This window comes from Tiliqua scincoides, chromosome 1, assembly GCF_035046505.1.
Source record: "Tiliqua scincoides isolate rTilSci1 chromosome 1, rTilSci1.hap2, whole genome shotgun sequence".
In the NCBI taxonomy this organism is placed as follows: domain Eukaryota; kingdom Metazoa; phylum Chordata; class Lepidosauria; order Squamata; family Scincidae; genus Tiliqua; species Tiliqua scincoides.
In genome coordinates, this window is record NC_089821.1 from 67916233 (window position 1) to 67940455 (window position 24223).

Consider the following 24223-nt stretch of genomic DNA (forward strand, 5'->3'; position numbering starts at 1 on the left):
TCAGAAAATTCTCACATTTATCAGTAAATTAGAAGGTGCTCACAGCAAATGATAAAATCTCATCTTCATTTCTATTATTCACTGTAAAAGGATATTGTTTACAATAAAAACATGTTTCATGACTCTGTCATGGATTGCTCATCCTTCTCAATACCTACCAAGCACCTCCAATTTATATAAAATATATAAAACCACTAGCTGATCTTTACAATTGTTTTCTTCTGCATTAACAAAATAAAATGAGGACGTCTTCAGATATTCATGAACTCTCCAATCACTGAATCACTGTGGTTTACCCCAACCTTTTGAAACAGTTTGATACAACAGTCAGAGCTGGCAGTCTCTCAGAATAACAGGAACAAGGCAATTTATAAATTCTGAGGAGGGAGGACATGAGGGTAGCTCCTTACTGCATGTGATACAGAGAATCCTAATAGAGGATTTCCTTCAGATGGACATGTTTTCCAGATCAACTTACTCTTGGAAACTTCTCTGAGACTTTCTAACAGAAACGTACTATAGAATTAAACTGTGAAGATACGGGGTTTGTTACTGTGTGTGCCTCTGGTTGCCAAAACACTTGTCATTGAACACTGGAAGAAAATTCTGTCCACCAATGGTTGGAAGACCTTACTACCTTCAAACATACAGTGTACAAACAGCAACATCTCACATATGCTTATGCTGCTATCTAGACACCTACATGCTATGGTCTGTGTATCTGATACTCCCCCTTGCCCTAGGAGTATTTTAAACTATGTAATCCTCCTCATCCTCTCCATTTGTTTTGTACTGGTTGAAGTAGGAAAAAATTCCAGTAAATTATCTATGAACAGAATTGTAAGATGTAGGTTGTTTGTGGATAGCACAAAGACACAGCAAGTATAACAAGCATGTTTTGTCTGCTTTTTTCTGTTTTTGGACTAAAAATCTGCCTTGCTAGCCTTACCTGTGCAGTCAAAGTGTCAAGAGCAGCCAGGGCACTTTCCAGGATTGGCAAGGCTTCTGCCAGGTCAGCATCACATTCATCTTTGATTGCTTTGGCGGCCATTGCTTGCTCATTGGCTACAGCTTCATCTACTTTCACTATTTTTTCAGTTTTTGCAACTTCTAAGGACTCTTTCTCAATTTCTAGCATCATTTCGTCAACCTGCTTGCTAGCTATTCTGAGCTGGGGCTGCAAGGCTTCCAGTTCCACCTGCATTGTGGCCACCTGGGCTGCTGCCGAGTCCAGCTTCTCCAAGCCAACTTCGTATCTTCTTTTCATTTTCATCACCTGACTGAAAGCAACATGGGAGATTTTCATTGGGGCAACACATCCATACAAGTGCCACCGAGGCCAACTAAAACACTTCCCTGGCATGTACAAATTGCTAACCCCCTGTCCTCACATACATATATTAGAGCCCAATCCAATCCCAGAGCCAGTGCCAAGCTCCAGTACTGGTGCTGGGTGCTGTAAACTAACTGCAAAGCATGCTAACAGCATCTGGAAAGCAAGGAGTGCCGGGCAGCCAACGCCAGGGGAACACCTGTGGTAAGGTGCAACACCAGGTGGCGGTGCAGGGTTTCTGGGTGGGAGGGGAGGCATTCCAGGATGTGGAGAGGGTGGGGCAGGGGGTGGAACCAGGGCAGGAGGGGGTGGGACCAATGCAGCCCTGATCTACCGTATCCTATGATCCATGTCGGGCTGAAAAGCCCAACATGGAGCTCCTCCATTCTGTGCTGGCACTCATTGTGGCCCCTGCACCCTTACTTGGGGGAAAGGGATAAAAGTCCACTTCCCCCAAACAGGCCTCTAGCAGCTCCAGCAGGGCTACTGGATACAGCAATTGTCATTTTGGCACCACCGCACCCAGCGGCACCGCTGCTTTTAGGATTGAACTGTTAAATCATTGGTGATACATAAACACACTGAAAGTAAAGAAAGGAACTAAAACTCTCTTCCAGTTTATAAAAGTTTATTTGCCTAGATGATATTCTTGCTCCCCATATGCAATCATGCAGGTAGCATTCTACATTTGATTATAAATTATGATAATATACTCATAATTTATAATATTGGAAATAGCAATGGGAATAATGGGAATAGCGATGATCCACTTGTGTGCATGTAAGACCCAGTCTGGTGTATGTGATCCATGTACACAACCCTGTTTTTGGCTGCACACATCATTTATTTGACTGGACACATTTATTAAATGATGTATTGCAATTTTTTCCCTGGTATAGGTTCCTGTATATCAATTGTACTTACGTTCTTTTCATTTCCAGTAGGGATTTGAAGGTAGAAATCAATTCCAGGTACGAAGTAGGAGTTACATAGTTGTGCCTCTGGAGTTCCGTATAGAAAGATTCTGATAAATTGATGGTAGTCATATGGAATGTTTGACACAAATCAATGCAGCCTTCTCGTGTCGTTTCTGACATTTCGATATCTTCCAAGGAGCGGGTTGCAACAGCTTCCAATGCATCTGATGGCCATGACTACATTTTAAGGAAGAGAAACAAATTATGTTTCTGTTATTTCAGAAAAAGTTATTGCATAAAGGAAGTTTACTGGTTGCATTCATTAAAAAAGGGAAAACATGGCACAGTATAACCAATGTGCCTTTTATGAAAGGGTTTATTACTTCATATTTTCAAGTGTCACTGTACAAAATATGTTAGAAAGATACTGCAGAATACATAAAAGCCTCTTAAAATGGAGGGGGCCCCATATCCTCAGTTTCACTTATCTGCAGACTGGGTCCACAGCCCCCCCATGCACATACCCCATGCACATCCCCTTTAGAGGTGAGAGGGGCTCTGCTTCCCTCCCTTCCAGAGGGTCTTCTAAGGCCAGCAGAGGTCGTGTGTGTGCCTGCAGCCTCTGCTGGGTTCAGAATGACAATTTCTGGTCAAAAAACGTTTTCGACTGAAAACGGAAGTGATGTTTTTATGCCTTTAAAAGGCATTAGAAGGGCCAAGGAAGGCCCCCCATCATGGATAATTGAATCCGCGGATACCAGATCTGCAGATAACAGGGTCCACCTACAATTATTGTTCCGAAGAGGGAAAGATGTAGGTGTGAGGGAACACTGGATATATCTTAAACTCCAGAACTCTGCGGAAGTGGGAAAGGAATCCCCAGCTCCCTTGGGGGAATTTCTACACTGGTGTAAAGGGAATGGTGGTGAGTGCTACTGATAGGCACTGCAAACGTCCTACTCCCTGGATTGGAAGTATGTCAGGTATTTTACCCTTCCACATACTGGTCCTCCTTAAGAGTAAGTAAGTTGTATGAAACAGAGCCGTGCTTGGGTATGAGGACTTAGAAGGTCCTGCATGGCTGCTTTCAGCTGAAGTAGAGAAAACAAGGGTAGGAAGGGGTAAGTTGTAAATCATCCCCCTCCCCCACCTTTGTCTCAGATGCAGTGCAGCCCACAGTGGTGCATCTGCATCTCGATGCAGGAATTTAGGTAGAATTGGGCTGTTAAGGTATATTGGATCATGTATAATATCTAAGGTCACAAAGTCAGCCTCTAACTTCACAATGTCAAAAATACTACGGAAAAACAAGCATTCAAATTATACAAGCAAGCTAGGCCTACAAATGAAATCAATGCGAATGATGAGTATACTGGTGTGCACCGCTTAACAAGCATTCGCTTAACGACAGGGCACATATATGACGGTGGTCAAGGCACAATAAATATGCTCTTAATGAGGCAATTGCGTCTCCCGTAGCCTGCAGCAGAGTGTCTGTTTACACAATAGAGAGGGTCTTAATACAAAGAAGAGGCAATCGGTCTCCAGCAGCCTGTGTCTGGCAGGGAGTGTCTATTTACACAACAAAGGTAATAGATTGGACTGAATGTTCACTTAATGAGCTAATTGGAGAACGTATCCCTGTCCTTAAGTGGTGCACACCTGTACAACCAAAGGCGTATTATGGTCCCATTCAATCACTTAGGAATTTATTACAAGTTACTTGATTGATTGATTGATTGATTGATTGATTGTGTTTTTATCCTGCCTTTCTTCATGAAGGGACCCAAAGCAGCTAAAATATCAGTATACTTCTCTCTGGCACAAAACCACTCCATCTTCACGATAATCCTCTGAGATAAGCTTGTATTATTATTCTTTTGACGGTAAAAAACTAAATCTGAAAGTGGGAGTCGGTTTACCCAAGTCTATTCAATGAGTCCACTACTTCAAGTCAATCTACTCAATATAAAAAAAAATCATGTGGTATAGTCCTTCTGGAACAACTGGATTGTGGGCCCAATCCTATCCAACTTTTCAACACCGGTGTAGCCGCAATGCAGCCCCAAGGTAAGGGAACAAATGTTCCCATACCTTGAGGAGGCTTCTGTGACTGACTCCCCACCACAGAATCCAGTGTACCCCTCACTGGTACGGTTGCATCGGCACTGAAAAATTGGATAGGATTGGGTTGTTTGTCATTTCAAAATGCCAGAAGGGAGGTCATGCTCTGGACAAATAAAAGACTCCCAAGCACAGAGAAAACTAGCAGCTTGGACAGAATGCATTTTTAAAACCAGAATTCCTACATTTTGCATTACATTTAAGTGATGCTTGCAGCACAAAGTGTACCAATTGCCACAAAATGCCTTACCTGAAACCAATCAATAGTGCAACAGTTAACAAGGGCAGGAAACTTTCGAAGACGATTACGAAACGCATCTCCAATTGGACTCATGGCCAACACTACATGCAGCTGGTCTCGGCAGCGATCAATGAACATGTTGAATAGGGCAATGGGGCTACCATCTGTCTGCTTGGTTCTGTCCCGTTGGCGGTCTATTTGACGCATCTTTTCGCAAACTTCTTGCTTCTCATCTACCGCAAAGAGGTTTGGTACTTCTCCAGCATTTAGCAAGTTGTTAATGTCTTCTAAAAATGACTCCCTTTTTATCTGGGTATCAGTGAATAAAAATACTCCTTGCATCTCACCTTCAGTAGACCTCCGTAAAATGACTTTTAGGTCTTCACGCCACTCATTAGTTCCATAACTCTTTGATATTTCAACCTGAAAAGGTGTATAATCTGACATGTGAGCAGCTAAACGAGTGAGAGACTGCCGACCGCTTCCTCCAACACCAACGAGAAGGGCATGGCTACGAGGCTGCTTCAAAATACGTGAAATTCTACAAACATGTTCTATGGCAAATCGGAATAATACCAACTGCATGGGTTTTTTGCTCATGGTATTGTACTCTTCCAGATGACTCTCTACAACAGTTCTCAAGTGGTCCACATCAAAGACCTCCCTGTAGTTTGTATCCTCCCTTTTAGGATCATGAAAATCACAGAACATCAGGCTTCTCAAATCATCCTCATTAACCCTGCCATCACCATCAAAGTCCAATTTCTGGAAAAGTTCATCAAAATCTTCCTCAAAGTGGCTTTTCAGTATGATTCGGATGCATCCAATTAGCCAAGATCGATCGTCGTTATCTACTAAACGGTCATAATACACTCGAAGGACCTGCATGAACATTGATAGTATCACTGTCAAAACAATTGGTGAGAGGTTCTTGTCACAGCTATGAAAAGGCTATGTATATTCTATCAGGAGAAGTGTCCCCCCCCCCCCCCCGGTGATAATGAAATCAAAACACATAACACCACTTTCTGCATTCATTTGGTAAAAAACAAAACAAAAAAACATTCTGAAATCTGAAAAAAGTAAAACTGGTAGAAAACAGTTCTACATATTGGTCACTGTAGGCTTTTTGGGCTGGACTCGAGGGGGAAGGATGCATGGGTAATTACTGTGGTTTCATCTGCTGACAATATACCATCTATATCACTTACCAAATACACTTTTAAAGCAATGATAATTTATAGTTATAATTTATAAAAATGCACCCTTGAAATAAAAACAAATAATATTGCCTTCTTAACTTTTCCTCCTTGGGGAAAAAAAAGCAAAATCTGTGAAAAATAAAAATGTTTAATAGCAGGTAAGTCTGGCACAGGGGTGGGGGGAGGGCAGAGAGGCAGTGGAATGGGGAGGAGATGGGGTGGGTGGATTGGGTTTGGAAAGAGGTAGGATCAATGCTGCTGGCATGTGTCATTTCCTAACTTCTTCCTGGACCTGATCCACCTGCATGGATCAGTATGGACTTGCAACAGCAATATTGTAGGCACAGGTCCATGTTGACCCATTGCAGCTGCTGGGGTTTACCTTGGGACAGGAGGACAAACAGCACCCTGAGGAGGCCTCCTGCAACTGAAATTCCCCTGTGGAATGCAGCAGAGCCAGTGCCAGCACTGATGCACTGTTGCGTAGGAATTTAGTCAGTCAGGACTGGGCTATTATACTCTTTATAAAGCAGAGCAGTGATTCTCAAACTTTTGGGGAGATTTACTCCCAAAATAAGTCTTTGCGGGGGAGGGCCAAGGGCTGCGATGCGATTCTCAGGATCATGTCGCTAAGAGGGGCAAGGGGGGATGCTTCCACTTACTTTCCATGGAGTTAGGGCTGCAGCAGGCTCCAAGGAGGTATGGGGAGCCCTGCACAGCAGCCCTCCACAGGGCTCCTGGAGGCTTGGAATCTTCAAATGGAGCAATCACAAAGCACCTCCTGCAAACAGGAAGTGCTTTGCGATCACTCCATTTGAAGATTGTAAGCTTCGGGGAGTCCCGTGGAGGGCTGCACAGGGCTCCCTGCACCTCCTGGAGCCTGCTGCAGCCCTAACTCTGTGGAAAGTAAGTGGAAGCATCCCCCTTATCCCCCGTAGCGACATGATCCTGGGGATTGCGTCGCTACCTCTCCCCTTCCCCGCCCCTTAAAGGGACTGGGGAAGCTTTACACAAGCTGGTGGGTCTCAACCTACCAGTTTGAGAACCACTGAAGTAGAGAAAAGATTTATTTGCTTAGATATGAAGTGCATCCATCATGAAAGACGAGAAGAGAAAAACACGAAAGCATAACATTTCATTGGGGGTGGGGAAATCACATAATCCATTCTAATGTATAATCCATCATGTTCCTTCCTCTTTGTTGACCAATTCTGTATGTCTGCAAATTGATCCAAACAGGCAAGTATTAAAGGGTCTTCTGGAAGTTACTCAGGTTTGCAACTTTGGCCCTTTTCCAGTGGAAAGGATTTCTATAATTGGCAGAAAGAGCAGCCAATCAGGATGATTCTCTGCTTGCGTCTGCTGATTGGACTAGGTACAACACTGAAGTTGCTAAGAGGAAGCCTTGGGTGATTGCAGATATTGTTAATATCAGCCCTGTGTCAACAAAAACATATGACGCTGCCTTGTACTGACCTAAGCCAGATCTTGGTTCACCATGTAACTCAGTACTGTCAACACTCACTAGCAGCAGCTATCCAGGTTTCATACAGGAATTGTTTTTTGCCCTACCTGGAGGTGTCGAAGATTGAACCTGGGATGTGCTGAATGCAAAGACCCTTCCACTGAGCTACAGTCCCTCCCCATTGGGTTCAGAAAAGAAACCACCATATATATTTTTTATATCTTTGTGGGGCAAACAACACAGCAACCATGCTGTGTACAATTTCAGAAGTTTAGTATGCAGTAACTGAGTTAATAGGCAAGTTGCTACATAAAATAATTTTGGCAAATGTGACTCTGGCTGCAATCCTATCCACACTTTCCCAGGAGTAAGTCCCATTGAACACAATTAAACTTTCTTCTGAGTAGACATGCATAGGATTGTGCCCTCTGTCTCTTAAGGATGTGCTTTCTTCACATCTGGGAATAGTCATTCTGACTTCTGTTAAGCAAATGAGTTTTATATTCAAAACTCATTTCCCATAATTCTATAACACTTGCACCCACAAAAATTTCTACATCTCCTAAGTACCAATATGTACTGTGCCACTTACACAAGATGGACAAAGTTGTTACTTAGAGGCTGTTACTTAATACCACAGCCATAAAATAAACAACAACTCCCTAAACTGACTTACAGGGAAATACATATCTATCAAATCAAGACAGAATGTTCAGTTGTTTACAAACAAGACATGTACCTCATGAGCCCAAAGGCGTTTTATTGTTCCTGGAGATTCTGTTGTTTCAGGTCTTGACAGACAAACACCTTGAATAACTCGAGAGAAATCACGCAGATTAAACAAATAGTGGGACTTGGTTGGAGTAGGGAGCAGATTCTCCATAGCCTCTTTGTATAAACTCATGGTGCCATTTACAATTGGAGCAGTCAGTTCAACACATTCCGGGGGGAAGCTATAACTGTCAATTTCAACACAATATAAGAAGCAGGATGTAGAATATTATTGAACAAAATATAAATCTTATAAATATAAATATAACCATGACTCATTTTTCTGCACTTCCTGAACTTCCCAGATTGCCCATTAAGTCTGGCTGAGAAACGCAATTAATGGCTATAAACGACTTGGAGATATACAAAGATACATACACAGCAGTGGCCAGGGAGCTCTTGCTACTGGGAGCTACCAATAACAGAGACATGGCAATTGGATGAGGAGGTTCATTCCTGCCCTTGTTATTTAATCATCAGGCAATGGCAGTGGAGGCAGGGGGTGCTTAGGTCTGCATCATGCAAGCACGTGGTTGCTAACTAGCTAGCAGCCCTTGGGGTGCACTCATGCTGTTGGCAAAGGGGGCTAGCTAGCCAGCAGCTACATGCTTGCAGAGTGTGCTGACTTACATCTCAATCCTGAGCTGCCCAGAGTGTGGGGCTGCCATGATGCAGAAAATGGCTGCTGCGGCATCCTGAATGCAACTGGGCAGCCGTCAGCGGCTCCTCAGGGGAAGGGAAGTGGGGCTACTCAATTCTACAGCAGCTCTGGAGCTGCCACAGAATCAAAGAGTTCCATGTCGGGTTGCATGGCCCGACACAAAGCTCAGGATCCGGTGGAGCTGAGTTCAACTGGTCCCGCCCCACCCTCTCCCTGCCTGGAACACCTCCTCCCCATGCCCCCACCTACCTTTCTGCCACCTGGCAGTTCAGGCAACCATTGAGTGCTGGAGCATAGGTTTTCCACCAGCACCAGCCCAGCGCGAGCTCATGCTGGGCTAGCTCTGGTGCTGGGCCGGTGCTAAGCCCTGCAAATGTGCCTTACAGCACGTTTGTGACAGTGTGCACCAGTGGTAAGCCAATGTGCAGAACTCAGGATTGGGCTGTCAGGCAGCACTTGCTACCACCACAGCTTCCTGCTGGTTACAGTGAAGATTGGAATTCCTGAACCAGCAAATTGCAGCCAATGATTCCTCCTAGTAACCCCTTCCCTGCTGCATATAAGGCAATCAATTCTAGTAGTATTCATCCATTCTATTACCTATACATTACTGCCAGAATTTTGCATTATGACCATCACAGCCTAATCCTATTCAGGGCCTACAGCAGTAGATCTTGCAATTCACATCTATAAATCCCAGTTTGCTACCACAAAAGTTGCTCTTCTGTCGTTTTGGGGCCACCAGTGCAAAAGACTGGAGGCCCCAAGTGCACATCAGCAGCTCACCCAGCTGGCACTGGAGCCCGAAAGGAGGCGGTGGGCGCAGTTTGGGGGAGGCTTCGGGCACTGAGCAGAGCAGGCAAGGAGCAATTCAAGGGTGGGAAGAGGAGGAGGATCTTCATGGCAGCTGCGCACACTGGGATTCTATCCCCCTTTTTCAGCCCATTCCCTGAGGCTTTTCGGACCTATGTCAGCTAAATATGTGGTGTAGGTATGAGGAGCAACTTTGGCAGCCAGGCAGCATATGGGGAGGTAAATAAAAAATGATTTTAAAATCTCATGCAATACAGTTCATCAGCTCCATGGCATCACTGGTCAGGGATAGAATTGGGCTGCCAATTTTCCAGTGGAAATGTCTGCTGCTCAGTGACTTGCTGGCCTCAGGTAACATCCAGAAACAATTCACGTTGTAATTTACATGCTTATTTGGGTGTGACTATGCATTCATTCATAACACCTGAGATGACTACTTGGAGGCTGGATACAGCAATGGGCTTTCTGATGTGAATGAGCAACAAGCAACACATTATTATCATTCACAGTATTATTAACATTACATGAATGCTCTGCAGTTTGTGATGGCTTCTGAAATGGCTAACAAAAGTTTTCCCTTGATATCAAGAATACATAAATGAGAGGCATGGATGTCTCTCCAGCCAAAGAGCAAAGTCATTCTGCTAGCTGATCAACAACTGTATTTTCACTATTATGTCATTATCCACAATATACTCAAATCACATACCATATAGTAAGATGCCAATCTAATATTCTGGAGAAAATTGTGTACATTGAATTGTCATCAAATTCATTAATGGTGATTGTATTGAAGTGCCGTAAGAATCGAGGAGTGACTGGGTTTCGGCCTCCACCTACAAGAAGGACCCACGGACTGTCATTAAGATCATGGGAATGCAATAAAGAAGCAATTCTTCACTCTTTGCTCATATGCCCTTCTTGCTGTTAAAAATAGATGCCTTTCCTCATTCTAAATGATTGGAGCAGATTTGCATTTAAACAAATGGATGCATTACTATTACATCAAGTTTGGCAAATTTGGTATGATTGATAAACCAGAAAGGCTATTTTTAGTAGGGTATTAGATCTTGCTTGATGGCCATGCCTTTAGAGAAGCAATTTTCAACATTTTTAATCTCATGGCAACTGACAAGGCCTTAAAATTGTCAAGGTGCACCAGACAGGGGCTTGTATCCCCCAATGGCCCTATTAATATTTGACATTTCCCAAAATGGCAGTCACCCTCTTCATGTGGACAGAACCCACACATTGTACAACTGAACAGGACTCGAGATAAAACACATGCATCTACAAATCCTGGTCACCACCACGCATGGAAGTCAAGCAGAAGTCTGTTTTGCCATGACTGCTTGTGTTTGGAAGGACACACAATTGTAGTAAAATGAATTGGGTGATTTTCATATAGGACAGGGTGCATGCTTTTTGTATGTGTTTTCTTTCCTGAAGTCACATAGAACAAACTGTATTTGTAACATGGCACTATGTCAGGGGTCTTTATGTAAAAGCTACAACAAACAAACTTGCCTCCTGAAGCTATAAAAAGACTAACAATCCTTTCATGCAGAACTGCATTACTAGGAAGCCAAAGAAATCAAGAAAACTATTTACTTTTGCCAGTGGTATAGCTAGAAAGGGTGCAAAGTACTAAGTTTTGCAGGTGCCTGAACATGCCGTGCAAGTGGCCCCTCCCCCTCCCTTTGAAGTCATTCCAGGCATTTGCCTCCATTTTGCTCCCACTGCCCACTTGTATGGCATGTTCAGGTGCCTGCAAAGCTTACTGCTTTGCACTGCCTCTAGCTACACCACTGACTCTGACATTGACTTGGAGGTGTACCTGCAGATCCCAAAAGTCATACCTGGTGGCCCCATGGCACACATGATTTGGATGTCCACAAGTTTAATCATACTGCAGTCTTTCAGATCATACCAGTTCCAGTGATCTAACCACTGACGTAGTAACTCCACAGGAGGCTGAGCACCATAGACCTCTCTTGCTGGCATATTGACCTCGTCTACAAATACAACCTGAAAACAAATACAAAAGGGGAATGTGGATCAGCACAAGGGAAAGGGGACAAACTACACATGACACTTCACTTATTAATAGTGAAAGGGTCTGTTTTGTGGGGAAAAGGCAGTGGGAAGGGAGTGTGGATTAGGGTCACAGCACATAGGGAGAGGGGTTTCATGCTTTGACTCTGCACCATTTCCTGCCAAAAAATCCCCTCCACAAAGCAGCTATTTGCAGCAAATAACCACTTGGGGGGGAGGAACACTCATATTAGAAGGGGGGCATTTTCAGCAGAAAAAATGGTACGGAGAAAGTAGAGACAGAGGGGGCCGAATCTTGAATTGGTAGAATAGACTAGGCGACTTCAGGCTGCAGACAATCACTTTTTTTGCTGTGTCCCATGTATAAATATGGGCAAATGAAAGAGAAATGCCCCTGACCACAGCTCCCTAATGTGTTCTTTTTTTTTTTTTAAACTAGCAGCATTCAAACACATGGTTCACTCAACATGCAGTCTGAAGTGGTACAGTCTGTTCTTCCACCTTAGGACTCTACCACCTCATTCTGCTGTATGTATAGAAGAAGCTCTGCTAAACTAAACTTGCAAGTAAACATGCATTGGACTTCAGTGGTGATTTCTCATAGCATTTTTTGTTCTCCCACTACAGGTATTGAAATACAATAATACATGTCTACTATCACACATGCATATGAACAATGCTGCTTTCTCCTTCAAAATACACAGATATTATAACTGGGAAATGATCGGTTATCCATATGAGTCTCTCTTAAGGTCAATGAACATACACATATGCTCTTCATGACCAAGGCACCATGTGTGCACTTTGTACTCTAGTATTTGTACTTTGATATAAGACCACCACATAAGGTGCCATCAGTGACATGTTAGGTCTCTGGTCTTACTTCATTTCTAAAAAGTTACCATTTTCTTCCCAAGAGGGGGGCCAAAGACTCCTTTTCTCCTCTTATCAAGCTTTGACATAATGATGTTCTGAGTCTGAGCTGCTGTAGTCTGTGCTGAAAAGTTAATGAGCAGCGGTTTGTAGATCTCCTTATTTAAGCGGTTTAGGAGAAAATCCTGCAAAGATGGTTAAAAAAAAGGAGAAAAGTTTGGATCACATCAGTACGTAAATCCGACAGTTTATAGCCCTCTAGCAAAAGGCACAGCCCTCTCTATTTATTGAGAGTCGCCAAAATGAATTGTTTTTCACATCAAGTTTGTGAGCCATTCGGCTTACAAAATGATGAAATGTTAATGAGCCCAAAGTCACTAAAATTCTTAGCTCATTAATGAACTTCCTGCAGAAATAAACAAGGTGATTCAAAATTTTAGGAAAAATTTTGTTTGTTTGTTTTTTGCAGTGCCAACAGTAGTACACTGAATTCCAGCAACCAGCAGGCATAACATACGCAGCTATGTGGATCCACTGGAGGCCACCACAGATTAGGAAACAGTCAAAAGTGTGTGTATGAGCCCTCTTCTGCTCAGTAGCAATAGCTTGGTTGTATCATCTGCCCTCACTTCTTGATTATCCCATCCAGGAGAAGCCTGAAACAAGCTAGGGTGTAGGACAGTGGTGGGATTCAAATAAATTAACAACAGGTTCTATGTCCTAATGAGCAATGAGCAACTCAGCTTCAATTGTTTGCCGCAAAGGAAGTTGAAAGACTACGGCTGCACTCCTATACTGTACAGTACACACTTTCCTGGGAGTAAGTCCCATTGAACATAATGGGACTTACTTCTGAGTAGACAGTCATAGGATTGCACTGTAACTTTAACCAAGTTACTGTAACCCAATGTCTAAATCCAAATTGCAAGGCTGTAATTCTGTCCTCTATAGTCATACTTACAGGCCTCTGGCCACTAGTTTCCAAGGAGGATAAACATGCGGCTGACATGCACACTTCAAATGGACATTTTTTCTTGAATTCTCAAGGCAGTTGTATAATGAAATCAGGAAGGCACCAAGAAGAGGAGGTGGGAACTGCCAGGGCTCCAGGTTACCAACCTCTGGAGACATCACAGCAGCACAGCACCTTCACATCTGCACAAACCAACTTGCTGCACTGGGCTTTGAGCTGGGCCACCTTCCTTCTCAGTGGGAACTTGGTGATTTTTACCAGAGCAGTCAATCCTCTCAAGGATCTGGTTCACTTTTAGTGGTGAACATCTGGTCAGCAAAAGTGCACTGAGCACATAGTCTGACACCTCATCATCAACCAAAAGCAACAACAGCATAGTAACATCTATATATCTCCCCTTCTTTTTTGTTCTATTACAGCATTCCTCAGCTTCTGCCTCTTGCCCGCTGTACCATTTTGCATGGCCCACCTCTGGGAAGTACAACTGGAAGTAACTGGAATGACTTTATCACCAGTTATTTCCATACTAAGAGGCCAGACATGATGCAACAAACCACGGTAAGAGAGAGGCTCAGGCTACAATCCTATCCACTTTTTCCTGGTAGTAAGTCCCATTGACTATAATGGAACTTACTTCTGAGTAGACATGCATAGGATTGGGCTCCCAGGGTAGATGGGAAGGCTTTTTTGAGTGCAAGAAAAGCAGAACTGAGCCTCCTACCACTGTTTGTTGCATCGTATTGCTGGTCTCACTGCCAGGCAGTGGAAGTCTGGGGGGGGGGGGTTCTGCCATGAGTACCACTGGGCACCACCTCAAGTACCACTGGTGGTATGAGTACTACTGGTTGAGAAATGCTGCTCTATTGCTTTTACCACCCAGCCCCAAAAAGAATTCCAGTGAACTCTAAAGTTTCCCCCTCCAACTTCCAACTCTGCAATCCAATGCACGTCTACTCAGAAGCCCAACAAGTTCAAGGGGAGTTGTTGACTTCCAGGGTTTGAGAGAGAATGGCAGCCTTGAAGGACAGTTTCACTAATGAGCAAAAAGGTACTATGAGGGGACTATTCTTCTAGGTTGCTTTCCGACAGGCAACAGCAGATACCCATCACTTTGGTCTACTCTAGTGGCGAGTCTCCCACAAGTTTGAGGGCTGCTACTGACCAGGGAGTGCAAAGCAGGGGCCTGCAGTGGGTGGGGAGGCAGGTGAGGCAGAACCTCCCCACCACAGTCCTTCAAAAGTGTTGCAGCTGTGTAGGTGCCCAGCACCCACAACCTAGCCTAAAAATGAAAATTAAGAGCACATGTAACAAGCCTTGCAGGTTTTGAGGTTCACCCTGATCACAAGTTCTTCCCAGTGTTTCTCCAGTTCTTTTTCATTAGGTGATAAGACCTAAACCCAATTTGCAAACTTGTTCAAAAAATCTTCAATTTCTAGTCAGCCTGGCATTTCACTTGCATGGGGGGAGGGAGAATAACCTAAAGGAACATTTCTTCGAGAGAAGGAGCAATGCTAACTGTACCATCCTCAGCACACTGGGAATAGCAGCCCAATCCTATGCAAGCCTACAAAGGAGCAAATCACATTCTATAGTCAATTGGGCTTGCTTCCCAGGTGTGAGTAGGATTGCAGCCTAAGGGTTATCCAACTTTCCAGAGCCAATGCAGCCCCGAGGTAAGGGAACAAACATTTCCTTGTCACAAGGAGACCTCCAGGACTTGGTGCTGGAAAGTTACAGTTAAGAGGACTTGGGACCTAATCCTATCCAATTTTCCAGTGCCAGTGCAGCTGTACCAATAGCGCATGCACTGCATCCTGTGGTGGGGGGGGCAGGGAACATTTGTTCCCTGAAATTATAGAATAAAGAGTAGGCAATAATTACTGTTAAAATAGGGGAGGGGGTCAGGGTTGCATGGGAGAGGGGCTCAGGGCTGCATAAGAACATAAGAACAGCCCCACTGGATCAGGCCATAGGCCCATCTAGTCCAGCTTCCTGTATCTCACAGCAGCCCACCAAATGCCCCAGGGAGCACACCAGATAACAAGAGACCTCATCCAGGTGTCCTCCCTTGCATCTGGCATTCTGACGTAGCCCATTTTTAAAATCAGGAGGTTGCACCATACATGTCATGGCTTGTAACCTGTGATGGACTTTGGAAATTTGTCCAATCCCCTTTTAAAAGCATCTAGGCCAGGTGGCATCTAGGCCATCACCACATCCTGTGGGAAGGAGTTCCACAGACCAACCACATGCTGAGTAAAGACATATTTTCTTTTGTCTGTCCTAACCCTCCCAACACTCAATTTTAGTGGATGTCCCCTGGTTCTGGTGTTTTGTGTGAGTGTAAAGAGCATCTCTCTATCCACTCTGTCTCTGTCCATCCCCTGCGTAATTTTGTATGTCTCAATCATGTCCCCCCTGAGACGCCTCTTTTCTAGGCTGAAGAGGCCCAAACGTCTAGCCTTTCCTCATAAGGAAGGTGCCCCAGCCCAGTAATTAGCTTGCTTAGTCCAGGGGTTGGCAACCCATCTGCTCTGGGCAGCAGCAGCAGCAGCAGCAGGAGGCGAGCAGCTGCGGAGCTGCACCTGCACTTCATAGGGGAAGGCAAGTCTTCCCTTGGCTCCTCTCACTGGGGACCTTGAGCCCATCCAAGCTGGAGAAGTGTGCCGGGGAGACATAAGCGATCTTCAGTCCCTTCCTGTGTGAGAGATGGGGGGGGGTTGATGTCTCTTAGGGGCAAAAAGTCTTCTGGGGAGAGCCACTGGTGGGGTGAGACACTGGGAGACTGACCCTCTTGCCTGGATCAAAGGGGGAGGGGGAGCTCCAAAAACTTCTGCAGTCTGGAGCTGGAAGGAGGAGGTGCCCCTTGGAGGTCCCTGGGCTGTGTGTCATTCTCCTCCAGACTGACAATGCAATGCTAGGCATGTCTACTCAGAAGTAAGCCCCATTGTGTTCAATGGGGCTTACTCCCAAGAAAGTGTGGATAGGATCGCAGCCTCAGTGACGAAGATAAGATGCTTCCTTCTTCGCCTTCTGACTGACAGTGTCTACTCAGAGGTAAGTCCCACTGTATTCAATGGGGCTTACTCCCAGGAAAGTGTGGCAGAGTTTGCCACACTTTCCTGGGAGTATTGTATTGGCAACCTTCAGTCTCGAAAGACTATGGTATCGCGCTCTGAAGGGTGGTTCTGGCACAGCGTCTAGTGTGGCTGAAAAGGCCAATCCGGGAGTGACAATCCCTTCCACACCGGGAGCAAGCGCAGTCTGTCCCTGGTCTGTCTCCCTGGCTATGGGCCTTCCTTCTTTGCCTCCTTGCCTCAGACTGTTGGCAAAGTGTCTCTTCAAACTGGGAAAGGCCATGCTGCACAGCCTGCCTCCAAGCGGGCCGCTCAGAGGCCAGGGTTTCCCACTTGTTGAGGTCCATCCCTAAGGCCTTCAGATCCCTCTTGCAGATGTCCTTGTATCGCAGCTGTGGTCTACCTGTAGGGCGCTTTCCTTGCACGAGTTCTCCATAGAGGAGATCCTTTGGGATCCGGCCATCATCCATTCTCACGACATGACCAAGCCAACGCAGGTGTAAGCCCCATTGAACACAATGGAACTTACCTCTATGTAGGCACAGCACAATCCTAACCAGGTCTACTCAGAAGCCAACAACTCCCCAGCCAACAACCGGTTCTCCGAACCAAGAGGTGAACTAGGAAGCGGTACTATAGAACCGGTGCGAACCGGCTCAATCCCATCACTGGTGTAGGAGAATCACTGATGTATGGCTTGTCCTGCACTGCCTTGACCTGAAGCTGTCATATTTTTAACTCATCTCATCACAGTAAAGGCCCATATAAATAACCTAGGCTGAAGAAGTAGAAGTCATGCATCTATTCTAGCAACTCTCCCACCCTCTTTACTGGGGAATCACCAAATGCACTGAGAACTATGGCTATACATAAGACCTTTTTCTCACCTCCTTCTATGCCTGGAATTCTTCCACACAGACTCTGATGTATGTTTGACATCATGACTATGACTTTGAGGGGCAGCCCAATCCTATCCAAACGCTCCCCCCCTTTCTGGGTGTACGCCAATGCAGCACTGCCAACACAGGCTAGGCTGTATCCTATGGGAGAAGTTGAAAGGCGACAGGTCTCCTTGAGGTAAGGGGAATTTTTCTCCTTGCCCCAGAAAAAGCCCTGTGGCTGCTGCAACAGGTCTATTCAGACCTGTGCAAGCAAGCGGCTGGTGCACATCTGAGCGGATCTATGTTGGCAGATTTGGCTTGAGGAGGATAGTATCAGCACCGCTGCCACTGATCCTGCCCCCTCCAGGGCCTGATATGCCCACTCCTACCCCCGTCGCTATCCCCTGCCCTGTATCCTATTCCCATTCTGTTTTGACAGTTGGCTTAGGGGACAGCAAAACTGCTTTTGTGAGAAGACACCTAAAGTGCAGTGAGGACCTAGAGAACAAGGAAAACATTCAATAAAAAGAAAGATCTAGTTTTCTTAGGAGAATCAATTTTCTAACATTTCAAACCAGCAGGTGCTTCCTTTACAAAGGCAAACACATTCAGCATGAGTTTTAAGAATACTTACTATAATATAGCAACTCTTGCCAGTTCCTGTTGGCCCCACAAAGATGGAAGGTTTCTGATGCGTGGTCAGCAAATCCATTAATGAGAAGTATCGAATTGTGTCCAGGGTTGGAACAATTATTTCATTAAACATCATATCTTTTGGAATAGATGGAGCTGTATTCAGTGCTTCTACCCAAAGCTCCCACCTCCCTGATCCCTGTTCAAAACATAATATCAAAGGCAAACAAAAGCACAGCAGTGAGAATAAAGAGCTATCTATGGACATATACTGATGGGATGCAATGAAATCACTCACATCCCTTGTTAATCAACACAAAAATATGCTGCATGCAGTTTCTGAATTCAGCTTTCAGAACAATGCATGTGGCCCTCCATGTTAGATTGGAAAACACACATGCAGTGCCTAATGGTTGGTCAATGCTCATTACCTGCTGCAGGTGGAGGAAACCAAATCCACATTTCCATCCCTCTTTCTATAGAGGAAGGGGGAAATAGATGCAGATTCCTTCCCTCTCAAACAAGTGATCAGCTTTGTTGTTCGTATGCATAACTCCAGACTGGGGACAGAATCAATGTACTATCAAACATTTATATCATGGGAATTATTACAAGTTCAGCTACTGCTTTGTTATAAAAATAGTAGATACAGGCGTGCGCCACTTAACAACTGTTTGCTTAACAACGTATCACATATATGACGGTGGTAAAAGCACAATAAAGATGCTTTTAATAAGGCAATCATGTCTCCCCATAGCCTGCAGCAGAGTGTCTGTTTACACAACAGAGAGGCTCTTAATGCAAAGAAGAGGTAATCTATCTCCAATAGCCTGTGGAGCCAGTTAGTGTCTGGCAGGGGGTGACTTTTTACACAACAAAGGCAATTGACTGGACTGAATGTTTGCTTAATGAACCAATCGCAATGAACAGGGATCGGAGAAGTACCCCCCCCCCCGTCATTAAGTTGCGCACACCTTAGCACTTAGCACTTAGGATCAAACTTGACATGTGCACAATCTCTTGAATCTTTGCCTTTATTAACAATTTGGGGGGGGGGGGCAACCCGAAACTGCAGTGGGGCATGGAGAGACATTACCCCTGCTGTAGTTTCTAGCCTGACAGCACCCTTTGGTAGCACACTATTCTTTTTAAGATGTTTCTCTTAAAGCAAGTAACAGCCCAATTCTAACTTGTGGTGGAACAGGCAGGCCAGTTTCAGGTGGATCCATGCAACGTGAAAGGGATTCCCCTTACCCTGTGTTGTGCGGCAGTCACCTCAATGGGGCTATTTGGAACTGTGTCAGTGAATCTGCTGGCGCAGTTCCGAGCAGCCCGGTGTGCTGCCCAGGATGGAGGTTAGGATCTGGCCTAAGTGCCAGAAGCTAGTCACACCCCCTCCTGGGCCCGGTTTGCCCACCGGCCTGCCCTCCTCTGCCCCAAAACACCATCAAAATGCATTCCCCCTGCCCACTTCAAACTCTCACACCAATCTCCCCAGGCTGGCATGAATTCAACATTCCAGGGTGGCGTGGAGGTTGGATGCAATCTCCATGGGCCAGCACACGTCTTCATGCCAGCCCTGGCGACTCTAAAGGAGGCGCAAACATGCCGTATGGCATGCTTGCAACACTCCTGGGCGGGCGCAAGGGACTTGTGCTGGCTCATTCAAAGGTCAGGACAGCACTCTAAAGCATTTTTCAAAAAATTGTTATATGGGGGGCATGCCATAAATAGCATGTGTGGGGGGGTATTTCTATTCATGCTGTTTGGGTCAATGCAAGTCACAGTATGAGTCCTTGGTGTTCCTTGTTTTGAGGAGCGAGGACTAATTTGACTTGAGTACAACCAATTATTTCTCATGCTCTTTGTCAAAGCATGATTGACAGAAAAATATATTTCTAATAAATCAATATTTTCCCCACTAATATCAATTAATTTCTGTAAGGAACAATTCCATCAGTCAACAGTGTTGATCTAGCTTCAATGCTACATTCAAAATGAATGTACCAATTAATCTCCCAAAAAACATGACAAGCACACTCACATCCTTGACAAATCGATACTCATAAATAGTTCCTACTACTGGAAGGGGGACAGTCAAGATTTTTGAATGTAGATGATCACCAGTATTCAACAATTTATATCGCTCTCTTGTCTCATCACTCAGTGGCCCATCAAGCAGTTCTCGCACTATTAGATCAAATTTCAGTCGGTCATCCTCTTTACAGCTGGCTCCTATAGACCAGGTGAGTGAAAATATAAAAATACCCTAGTTTTTGGAGAAGGAAACAGACAGAAAATAATAGTTAATTAACAATGCCATTCTTTTTGATCTTGCAAGTATAATAAAGGTATAAGCAGAGGGATCAAACGCATAAATTAGCACCAAAGAATAGTGGCATAGTTTAAAAAAAGAAAAGAAAAAAGACTAATGACCCAAACATATTGGGGACATATGTCAGCAGATCTGCCACTGCCATAAGTCCTGGTGCAATGCCACAAAAGGTGAGTTGCTGTTATGCATGGAGACACTGCCAGCACAAATGGTGGGAAGCCCTGCATGTGTGCCAAAGGCCCACCCAGGCCACATAGGAGCAGGTAAGTTGGTGGTGAGAGCAGGTCATGGCGGTGCAGGGGTGGAGCAGGAGGGGAACAGGGTGGGCAGGAGCAATTTGAGAGCAAGGGGGTGGATCTCAGCAGCAGCAGCACTCACTGGGGAATCCCATCCCCTTTCCTGGCCCAGACTCATACCCTGAGGCTCTATGGTCGCTCTCCCCCCCCCCCCCCCCCGTCCCCAGATGCTGCATGTTCTCAGTTGGTGCACCTGCATTATGTTAACTGGTGGGGAATAGAATTGGGCTGTTGGTGACAATTCATTGTGAACACAACTCTTTCATAAGAATTTGTAAGAGCTTTTGTAAGAATATCCCAGGCACATATACATAACGAATGTATGATGCCCATACTTTACATGTTTGCTGCAGGACACACTGGAACAGCACTGGCATTTGCTGTGGCAATCATAATATCTAGCATTGCTTTAACTCAGTGCAGTTGGAATCTCTTCATCAAACACTGACTCTGACAACTGAAAACAGTTTGAGACTCTATCGTAAGCACAAGCACCAGTCAGTAAGGCCAACTGAATATAATGGGACTTGCTTCTGAGTATACATGCCTGGGCTTTTATTGTGAGCCACAAGCTGCAGAGAGCTTCACTGATAATCATGTTTAAACCAAGGCAACTAGGACTCACTCGTCTCTAGTGATCATTCAAAAATGATAGCTTATTAAAAATAAAATGCCTCATAATGCCTCAGGCTTGCAAACCATGGATTTGCTGTTATATTTACCAACACTCTATACCTACCACAGAAGAAAATATAAAAAGTGAAATCACACAGTGTTTCTTTTGGCCCATTTCACCTCCATCAAGTCAATGAAGATGTGCTACTTCAACATGCAATTTTCTATTCAATACATTACAAAAAAAATCCTGCCCACCTCAATCCAAGAAAACACGTCACGGTCACCTATGGTTTTAAATTTGGCTTCATTAGCAAACTCATCCATCATGCAGTCCATTAAATTCATTAATGATCGAACCAAGTTTGTGTCTGTTGTCGGAGACAGTTCCTAGAACAATAAAGGCATATCCTCCATAGTATACAAATTAAACATAAAGTAAACTAGTTATTTCGGCCTTAGATAATTAAGGGTCAATATGAAATATTTTACACAGTTCATTTAATTAAGAAACACGTACTTTCGAGTACAGGCATGCCCCCGTATCTGCATAGGTTCTGTTCTAGAACCCCCTGCAGCTAAGTGAAACTGTGGATACGGGCGAGTGCCCCTCCTGCATGTGCCCCATTGGGAGGCAAGGAGAGCAAAGCTTCCCTCACCTCAAGAGGGGGTACCTGGGAGGCTGTGGATTCGATATGCGGATAAGTGAATCTGTGGATATTGGGGTCCCCTGTATTATGGCCATAGCTGCAAAAAATGAAGCAGTCAGTCATTAGCTCTAACTCCAGATACTTCTCTTATTGCTTTGCTATAAGGAAAGATTATTGCTGCAATCCTATATACAATTTCCTGGGAGAAAGCCTCATTGAACATAATGGAAATTACTTCCAAGTAGACAAGCATAGGGAAATGCTGTAAGAACAACAGCAGGGATGTTAGGATGGGGTGGCCAACCTTTCAACCTTAGGGCTCCTGGACCTTTAACAATTGTGGAGGAGGGAATTTCAGCAGATGCAGCTTGTCATCTGAGCTGCACATGCTGAAATTTCATCCCCTACACAATTGTTAAAGGTCCAGAAGAACATCTTTTGACAAGCTTGTGAGCATTTGTACTTATGAATTTACGCAATCTAGAAAAGCAGCTTCATGTCATAAAATATGTCTTTACCCTACCTTTGTACATTTTCTAACAAACTCAACAGAAAGTGGGACTATTCTATCAAACAAGCCTGTTATAAAATCCTTATGGATAGGAGTGAGAGATGGTGGCATATGATGTAACCACGACAACATCACTGGTCTCCAGCCTAACATTTGAGGTTCCATGTAGACCATGCCACACCTAGAAACCTGCAAAAGAAGGATATGTGTTCATAAATTAACAAGAATCTTGTCTGCAATGTTTAAGTATGGAAAAGGCCTTTCAAAATCAAGGAGGAATTTTGCCTCTTTCTCTCTCAAAATTACTAATTTCAGCTGCTACCCATAGAAATATATGGATTGGTACACCCATGGGCAGCCACACAAGCAGTTCTTCCTAGCATGTTCAATCTGGACCTCACTGAATATTTATAAATTTGTGCAAAAGCAGCTTTACATCTACTAGGGTCAAGCAGAATCAAGAACTTCCTGCTTCCTTCATCAGCCCTTCATTTAAACTTGAGCTCTCACAGGTGCAAGAGCTAAACCCAGCAACAGTCCATTGTACTTGTTCTCCCCTTTAACCTTGTCTCCTGCCCTAGCCTTCTGTATCTGCTCCCCGGAGCAGCTCCCTGCTTTCTTTACATGGTCCAGCCTGGACCCAGTCTCCTGTGCCACCCTCTGCTTCCACCACAACCCATAATCTGGACTCCATGTCCTGTGCCATGAGTTTCCTCAGCTGGCTTTGCCTCCCTCAGCTGGAGGTGACATCTGGCCATCATATCCAAACCAATTACCATACCCTTAGTTGGTCCTTTAAATATGAAAATTACCTACTATCTTGTCACAATCCCACTTTGTTCAAAGGCAGTCTTCCAAGTGTGCATACTTACAGTAGCAGGAGAAGCAACTTCTAAGTCCATTGGTTCAAAAATGAGGCTCATTTGTTGGGACATCTGGATGATCTCTCCACTCATTAAACAGAGTTTCTTGTTATCATCCAGCACAGTATTCATGTTCTCAATCCATACTGCATCCACTGGCCCGTCAAAAATAAGCCACTTCCTATCAGGTGTCTGGGTTGAAAGAGAATATTTTGATGCAAGGAAAATAAGAACTGGCATGCTGAGTCAGTCCACATGTCCATCATGTCCATATCCAATATAGTCTCTAACAGTGGTCAGTCATATGCTTTTCTAAGACTCCCAAGAAGGGCAAGGTACTCCTAGTCATATCTTGATGTTAGCTATAAAATAGAAGGAATACTCCTCTAAACATGGAAGTTGCATTTCTAATGGATATGGTCCATCTCAAGGTGATGCAGCACAGTGGTTAAACATGACCTACAACTATGCGCTGGAACGTCCCAGTTTGACTTTCAACTCAATTGTTTCTCTTCAGTCAAACTACTATTCCCCAGCCTTTAGCTCTGCAATATGAGCATGATAATATTAGCCTACCTTACAGACCATGTTCAGTGACAGGGTATGTTTTGATCTCCTATGAGAGTGGTTTTCAAACTCTCATGGAGAGTTTGAGCCACTGTAAGTGCTTGCAGGGGTGGGCGAAAGGCAGCAGGGGTGGGCGGAAGGCAGCAGGGGCGGGGGGAAGGCAGCAGTGCGATTCCCAGGATCATGCCGCTCAGGGGGCTGCAGGGGCTTGGGTGCACTTACCCAAGCCTCCTGCAGCCTCCCCAGGGTGTGGGGAGCCCGGTGCGACCTTTGACAGGGCTCCCCACAGCAGTGAATGTAAAAGCAGAGTGATCGCGCCCCGCCTCCGCTAAAGCACCCAAGTGCACCCAAGCCCCTGCAGCCCCCT

At 44.7% G+C, this 24223-nt stretch overlaps 1 protein-coding gene across 1 annotated transcript in view; it reads right to left on the reverse strand.

Moving 5' to 3' along the window:
• Positions 1-24223, reverse strand: part of DNAH7 (dynein axonemal heavy chain 7) — a 99661-nt gene that overhangs the window by 34553 nt on the left and 40885 nt on the right. Inside the window, exons 31-42 of the mRNA XM_066620522.1 lie at positions 23299-23481; positions 22439-22615; positions 21524-21655; positions 20064-20288; positions 18021-18218; positions 12485-12640; positions 11387-11555; positions 10237-10363; positions 8022-8241; positions 4625-5497; positions 2258-2487; positions 950-1280 (exon numbers count right to left, since the gene is read on the reverse strand). Coding sequence (XP_066476619.1) covers positions 950-1280; positions 2258-2487; positions 4625-5497; positions 8022-8241; positions 10237-10363; positions 11387-11555; positions 12485-12640; positions 18021-18218; positions 20064-20288; positions 21524-21655; positions 22439-22615; positions 23299-23481 — 3021 coding nt within the window. The remainder of the gene's footprint in view (positions 1-949; positions 1281-2257; positions 2488-4624; positions 5498-8021; positions 8242-10236; positions 10364-11386; positions 11556-12484; positions 12641-18020; positions 18219-20063; positions 20289-21523; positions 21656-22438; positions 22616-23298; positions 23482-24223) is intronic.